The sequence below is a fragment of the Buceros rhinoceros genome, unplaced genomic scaffold, assembly GCF_000710305.1.
Source record: "Buceros rhinoceros silvestris isolate BGI_N320 unplaced genomic scaffold, ASM71030v1 scaffold2997, whole genome shotgun sequence".
NCBI classification, from domain to species: domain Eukaryota; kingdom Metazoa; phylum Chordata; class Aves; order Bucerotiformes; family Bucerotidae; genus Buceros; species Buceros rhinoceros.
Genome location: NW_010422600.1, coordinates 55,275 through 63,207, shown reverse-complemented (window position 1 = coordinate 63,207; position 7,933 = coordinate 55,275). Strand labels below are relative to the sequence as shown.

The 7,933-nt window shown below is 44.8% G+C and overlaps 1 protein-coding gene across 1 annotated transcript in view; it reads left to right on the top strand.

The window, feature by feature from the left end:
* EXT1 (exostosin glycosyltransferase 1) overlaps positions 1–6,977 on the top strand; it is a gene marked incomplete at its 5' end in the record, with an annotated part of 24,308 nt that extends 17,331 nt beyond the window's left edge. Inside the window, 3 exons of the mRNA XM_010140084.1 lie at positions 2,758–2,918; positions 3,898–4,069; positions 6,515–6,977. Coding sequence (XP_010138386.1) covers positions 2,758–2,918; positions 3,898–4,069; positions 6,515–6,700 — 519 coding nt within the window. The remainder of the gene's footprint in view (positions 1–2,757; positions 2,919–3,897; positions 4,070–6,514) is intronic.
* Positions 6,978–7,933: the final 956 nt, after the last annotated feature.

Below are 7,933 nucleotides of genomic sequence, written 5' to 3'. Positions count from 1 at the left end.
GAGGAAATTACACCCGCTCTTTTCCCAAGTATCGATTTGTCGTGCTGCGGTTGGACTGCACCAGAAGGAGCCACAGTAGCCCTCTTCTGCTGCACAGATGAAAGAAGTACTTGGCACTGAACCCTTCTGATACCAAGATTGCACCTTGGTAATTTCTGCTAGATGAGAAAGAATACAGCTGCTACCAAAGCACTTGTGCACACAGCCCAAAAAAATCCAAACCAGTAAAAGACATTTGTTCTAGGGCTGGAATTCCTAAGCAGGTTGTTGCTCAAGATGAAGGGTCCTGTCTCAGCTGGGTCCTGGAGGGAAGGGTCCTGGAGGCCATGGTAAGACCTCTCATGGACTTCTTTGCACTGAGGTGGTATTTACAGCAATACAGCTTGTTGATTCTATGAGGATTTGAGGCTTTTTTTTTTTTTTTTTAACTAGTATTTAGTCATCATCCAAATTTTGGAGTCGTTCAGACTTCTGGAACACATATGAAATAGTGTTTCTCATTCAGCTTGGCCGTGTTTTACCCTAAACATTCTGAAACAAAAATATTTGTTGTTGTGTGAGACAACATACACATTTCTTGGTGGCCGCTTCCCTCCTGTGAGCAGCTTGCAGCCAATATTGCGTGTTTGCACAGGGGGCGTTGGCTCTATGAGCCCCGTGGCCCCTGTGCTGCAGAGAGGACCAGCTGGCCAGCTCTTGCTAGCACCCACCTTGCAGCTCCGACACGCCTCTGCCAGGGTGCCAGCGTCAGCCATCTCTTTAATGGCTCTCTGTGAAGAACTGGGGCCTTTCTATTGCTTCACTCACCCCATCTGTTGAAACGCTGACGTGAAATGTGTCATGTGAAACTTCCCTTACACTAGCTGCTCATGAGTGGTCCTTGTGGCAAAGCTTCAGGGCCCAGAAAAGGCAATTTAGAAGTGTGGTCAAAGACAATCACATTCCTGTTGAGAGGAGCAGTCACTGGGCACATCCTTGGCTCTGTCGGGCTCTAGCGTAGTAAAGGTTTTCCATTCAGAACCGAACGGCCAGTAAGTGCTCTTGTGGGAGGAGCTGTTTCGCATGCGCAGGGGAATGTTTGCATGGGAAGTAATTAGAAATCAGCACGGGTCAGGAGTGACACGGGAGTTTAAAAAACTGGCAGCCTGGTTGGCTTTTCCCGCCAATCAGCCGAGTGCTGCTGAGAATTTTATCTGACGAGGACTGGGGCTTTTCTCTTATGGCGGTTGCTTTAGTGTGTCTGCCTGGTACAAGGACAGATACTTGAAAGCACAAGCGAGGGCACTGAGGGCAGCTGTTTTATTATTTATTTAAGTCTGAGATTCTCAGAGTTCTCTAAAGAAAACAGATGTCACGTTTTATGGGAAAGGCCTTTACTGAGAAAAAAAAAAAACCTTTAGTTCTTTCATGTGGTATTGATTTGGATGAGATCAGAATTATCACAACGGTAACTGGTTTGTGCACATTGTCTTTCTAGTTGGCCTCAGATTCCTTGAAACAACTTGAAAGAAAATAACCAGTCCCTCGCTTTGTGTTAAAGTACATGTGCATCTCTTCTGTTTCCTAAAGACACTTGCAAATACAAGAAGTCTGACAGTGATCGCAGAAAATGTGGCTGTTCTCAGAGAAGCTATTCTTTATCTAACCTCTACACCCTTAACTTTGGCTGGGTTCTTGGAAAGTTTTTCAAGCATTTTTGAGCAAAGCTTTAGTTCCCTCTGGTACTGGAAGGAACTTGGTGTGCAGTGCGGAAATAAAGCTCTCGTTTTCTTGGGTTCGACTAGGACAATTAGAATTGTCTCTAACTCTTTTTAAAACTTCGGTCTAGTTTGAACACCAAAATCTAACCTGAGGTAGAGGGACTGCCAACCAACTTTACAGTGATAAAAATCTTTCCATAGGTATTTTTACCAAACTCCTTTCAAATCTAGTGCTGACAAGCCCTCTGCAAACTGCTCCGCTCATCCCTTTCCTAGTGTCACCAGGATTTGTTTGGTGCAATGTCCCCTTGCCTTTCCAGTGTTCAGAGATTTGAGTTATTAAAATAGTTACAACAAGACAATAAAATTAAAAAAACCACTGTTGGCAGTATTTGACCTCATCTTGTGGCTCATACAGAATCAAACGGTTTTTTTGAAGTATGGGCTCCTAAAGCCACTCAATTACATGGGAATCTTACCTTCTTCTTTATTAAGCCATATGTTTAATCCTCTTGGTCATACAGTCTTAAAAGTATGACCTGCCTGGTCCTCAAAGGCTCAGAATGGATGGAAGATATAAAAGTACTCTGCATTGATTGCCCATTTTAATCTCACCCTTATAATGCAAAGCGTTTGACTCCTGATTTTCCAAGCTTTGCGTTGACAGTAGTCAAGTGGTAGGCGAGAGGCACAGAGAAGTGCACAAGGTTCGGTTTACCACATAGCTATTACCACTCGATGTTGCATTTAAGTATGAATACATGCACCTACTCCCATTCTTTCTGTAACTTGAAAAGGTTTGATATGTAAAGGGCAAGCTTGAAAATGTTAATGTAGTGCTGTGATGCTCTAGACTCCCTTTAACAGGAACCATTAAAATGTGCATAATTATAGGGCAAAATGTCAAGCAGTCAGTTTAATTTACTGATGAATACATAGAATTAATGTTTTGCAACAGTTCCAAGATTTTGAATTACGCATTAGTGGCAAAGTAATGTTTTGTTGACATTTGTTGAAACAATTTCGCTATTAATTTGGCCTGTGCCTTTGTCCGCAGGTGGATTTTGCCTTTACAGTTTGGCAGAGTTTTCCGGAGAGGATTGTAGGGTACCCTGCTCGCAGTCATTTCTGGGACAACACTAAGGAGAGGTGGGGGTATACCTCCAAATGGACTAATGACTATTCCATGGTATTGACAGGAGCTGCTATTTACCACAAGTAAGAACCCAAAGCATCTGCTGTCCTCCTTTGTGAAACAAAATAGTGAAGGGTGTGTGGGTGTGAGTGAAGAACATTCTTCCGGGGAGGGGAAAAAATGGAAAGATAATAAATGGGTCTACTTTTTATGGGGTAATAATTTAAGTTCTTGGTTTAGCTCTGGGGATCTGGTAATCATTATTGCGCTTGTTGGATCTCTTTGAAGTCGCTTGTATTTTGAGGCAGTCGGACTGCTCTTTTTAACATCAGGAATTACACACTTCAAAGAGTTCCCGAATTCATTAAGCCGCTTGGCTGAATGGCCTGTAGCGTAGCAGAAAGGAGGTTACTTCCAGACCAGCTCTGGGTATGTGTTGGCTGACAGCTGCAGACTGCAAAGTCTTCTGGCTACTCTAGAAATGTAGTACAGTGGACACGTCACAGATCAACATACTGCAGCACGTTGGAGAAAACCCCTGTTGTTAGGACTTCAGCAGGTCAAAGACCTCTCGAGATTTTAGGAGAAAGTCAGCAAATTCTGGAGTATCTAATCTACGTCTCCACAAAGGAGAAGACAGGCTATAAGGGATGATATAGGCTCAGAGATTAATTTCAACAATAAGGACAGTAGTAGGCCGGTTAATAGAGTTCTCTCCAACTGATCAGTTTTGAGAGAAGAGGTGGAGGATAAATTCATCAATGTTGTCTATCACTTTATAGCAGTGTGGTGCTCTCCTGCTTCTCCATTACCTTGATGCTTAGGTCTGCATTATTTCTTTCAGCCCAGTTTCAAAAAAAAGGCAGATTTTGTTTCTCCATTAGCACTATTTACTCTCTTGATAAGACACTGAGTTTTTCTCCCTTCTTGTTGGGGGATGAGATCAAAGAACGGAAGTGCTGGCATCCAGATCTGAGTACAAAGCTCTCAGCTGAGGTAGAAGTTTACTAGAGTTTGTAATCCGTGAACACCCAGTGACTCGTATTAACGCTGCTGTTCCAGATATTATCACTACCTGTACACTCATTACCTGCCTGCCAGCCTGAAGAATATGGTGGACCAACTGGCCAATTGTGAGGACATTCTAATGAATTTTTTGGTGTCAGCCGTGACGAAATTGCCTCCAATCAAAGTAACACAGAAAAAACAGTATAAGGAGACCATGATGGGACAGGTATGTATCCACAGCACGGTTTAGCAGTTGAGGTGTACCGGTAATATAATGGCTTGACTCCTAGGTTAGGCTTACAGAGTGAATCAATTCTGCCTATGTTTTGTGCAGTTTTTAGTTCAGCAGAACTGCAAATAGACTTTAGATGTGCATATTATAATGAAGGGAAATCCAGAAGGAGGAATGGCAGACACCTACTGCAGATGATAACATCTCTTCATAGTTTTCTCACACACTGTTAGTCATGGTGATCCCAAACTCATGGAGCTGATGATTGTGGTGACCAAATTTCAGCTAAACTCCAGTTTTCTAATTAAATGTTCTAAACCTAAGACCTCATTATGGAATGCTAGAAGCAGAAGTAAATTCCAGGAAGATTTTTTTTAATTATTATTAATGAATATTGTGTACTGGGCTGTCCCTGTGCTATTTTAAAGTTTATAGTGTGATTCAGGCACTGACATCGGACTGTCACAACAGAAATAATTTGTGATGTTGAAGCTTTATTTCCCATGAGGAACATTTTGTCCCACAGTGACACCATCACTCACTAAATGATTGCTTTAGAGCCTCTTCCAGCTACTGGATAAGCACCCTGTTACCTTCTAGTAACAGGGATACACGACAACCTGGGGACGCTTTTCCCCATGCCCTGCATGAGCAAGCAATGGGAGGAACAGCAAATCCTGCAAGTCCTAAACAGCCTCCCATCTGTGCTGCCACATCGTCTGTATTCTGCAGTACAAACAGTACGAGGATTACTGGGGGGCAGGAGAAGGAAGGGGCCCTCTGGTTTCTTCTCACGTTTTCTTCTACTAGTATTACTTGGATGTTTGACTGGGGAGTGGCCATGCCAGTTTGTAGACTCCTTTTATCTGTATGCCATTGCACTTTCACCTGAGGCGTGGGTAGTAATTCAGCAATTCTGACTTACCTGGGTACCCAGAAGACCTTCTATGAACAAGAACGTGCCATCCATAAAGTACCTATTGCCTCCAGTTCAAGCTTCACCTTTCCACAGGGCTGTGCTTTGGCCGTTTGGCAAGTCTGAACGTTCATTTTTCTTCTTACAGCGCGGGTGACTTAAGTCAGCCATGAACTATAAATCTCTCCTAAAGACAAGTTGTTCCTGCAGCTTTGGGAAATGTAATGGACCATGTGCATAATTCCTTGAAAGACAAATAAAAAATTATCATAACCTCCATGTTGTGACAGAGATTAATAGTCTTATGGAAATTCACTGTTAATGGCCAGAATGTCTGCTATAATCCTCTAGCAAAAACCTTTTGCTCGCTCTTTAGTGGCTCAGTAAAATCAAGAGTCTGTAATCAATGCACATTATAACTTGAGCTAAGCGGGACAGGCCTTGGACAAAGATCGAGGCTGATAGCACATTCATTGGGCAAGTCCCTCACTTTATCAGTTTCTCCATGTTTTAATGAACATGCTTTGAGTTTATTAATTTGTATTTGTTTTTAAAGTATAATGGAAACATAAGTGCTATAGAGGGATGCATAAGAAATGGCACAAAAAACCCCTTAGGTTCTCAGTATTCATACTTTATCTGAAATAATAGTTTTATTGTGTTTGTACATGTAGTTTAGGTACAGGTAGAGAGTAATAACAGTAATAACAGTAACAGCAGTAATAACAGGTTCAAGCTGTTAGGGCCTTGTTTTTCCAGAGGTGCTGAGTTTCATGGAACACGGAACTTCAGTTAATTTTCCTTGTCGGTAAGACATCACTGCCCTATGCCATGGTCTCAACCGGTGGGTTTCCTGGAAGCACCCTCCTTTGCCCCGCAGGACGTCTACACGCTTGAGTAATGCCAAGCATGTAAGGACTTCTGATGAGTCCAGTTACAAGCTGGTTGAAATCACTGGTGTGCAGATTTCTGCAGCCCTAGACTGCAGAAGTATGGTTTTGACCTGAGAAACGGTAGTACTGGCAGCCTGTTTTCCTCCTGCGGCTGACGGCCGTGGTCAGCAGCTGGCCAGTGCTTGGCTGTGCACCTCTAGTGGAAAGCAGTGGCCGCCTTGTCTTTCCTGGTGGCTTTTAAGGACTTGTTCTATCTCTGAAGAGCTTGAGGTTTTGGAAAAAGGAGGGTGAGGGAAGGGGTGAAGCAGTGTGCTGGCAGGCTTTGGGAGGCCTCTGCACAGGTTTCGTGCTCCGGGTCAGGCTGGCTTCTGGCTGGACTCAGGTGACCACACTGCACTGCCCTCAGCCCAGTGTGGAAAGCCAGGGATTGTCGGCTCGCCATCGCCAGCTCCCTCTGCAGGCGGGGTGTCCTTACCCTGGGTTGAGCCCCCTGACGAGCAGATGTCGGCTGCCTTCAGGCCCCCCGCGCCACTCCGCAGCATGGCGTCAGCTGGGCTGCGGCACCCGCCCTTCCCCACCATTTCGCTGTGTCACGGCCAACGTCTGATTTCTGCTCTTCTCTCCACACAGACGTCCCGGGCCTCGCGCTGGGCCGACCCCGACCACTTTGCCCAGCGGCAGAGCTGCATGAACACTTTCGCCAGCTGGTTTGGCTATATGCCGCTGATCCACTCTCAGATGAGGCTCGACCCTGTCCTCTTTAAAGACCAGGTCTCCATCCTGAGGAAGAAGTACCGAGACATTGAACGACTCTGAGGAGCGCTGCTGAGGGGACCACCGGCGTGTGGAGCCAGACTGTGCCACCGACAGCAAGCGCCCGACCCCAGAGAGCGGCGTCCCGGCGCCGGGGGTGTGCTGCTCCGGACTGCGTTGAACCGCCCGGCAGGCTTCTGTCGCTCAAGACTAGGTCGTGTACAGTTTCATTATGGAACATTAAATAATTATTTTTGAAATGATTGCTATGCAGGTTTAAACTTTTTTAATGATCAAAAAAAAAATCCTATTAAAAACAGAGTTCTTTCTTTAATCAAAATTGTGTTGGTTGTGAATATTTCAAAGCTGCCGTTTCTTTCTTTCATGCATTTGATTGTCAATGCAATTTTCATTCATTTCCCCCTGCAAAGTTAAATGCTTGAATCTCATGGAGACAGAATGCAGCAGGTTCAGAAACAAACTGAGCACAAGCAGAACAGATCTAAAGTATTAACATTTCTCGTTTACTGCCGAGTTTTTTTTCTTTTTCCGTTTTTCCCATGCCCGTAGCTGCTCATATGGCAAAACTCCTTTGGATGGATGGAAAACTGGAGAATCCCCCACGATCCAGGCAAGAGGGTAGATCCTTCTGGTTGGTGGACCTTGTTTTGAAAGGTGATCAGCCTTGCCTCAAACCCGGTGGAGCACAGGGAGGCTTCCTGCACAGCCAGGGTGCAGTGCCGGTTGTGTGTTCTGGTAGGAGAGGCGCATCCCGAATGGCCCTGCCCGTGAGCGAGCACCACAGAGGTGGTCAGCATGACCAGCGTGGTGGCCACGCAGGCGATGCAGAGCCTGCGCGAGTCCCTGCTTCCCAGGGGCAGTGGTGCCTCTTGGACACGGCAGCTAGATTTCTAGAAGTAGCTTTGTCCTGCGGGCACAAGGCGTGTTGGCAAAAAACCAGAAAGCAAGTTAGTGCTTGCAACACAGGAATTTGGCCTGTAACAAATTGGTTTATTTGAAGCAAAGCATGGGCTTCTCTTTTTTTCTTTCCTTTTCTTTTGAGGTTTTTGGGTTTTTTTTTTTTTTTTTTTTTTTTTTTTTTTTTTTTTTTTTTTTTTTGGAAGTGCAAATAGGTGGAGAAATCCCCTCCTGGAGGTCTGACACCTGAAGTTAAGTGTATGGTCAGACACTGGTGAATGCTCCCAGGTGTACTTGAGGCAGACAAAAAACCTGCGCCTGAAATACCTGAGTTGCTTCCGCTCCAAATTGGTTTTAGCATTTCAAATGGCAGTATTT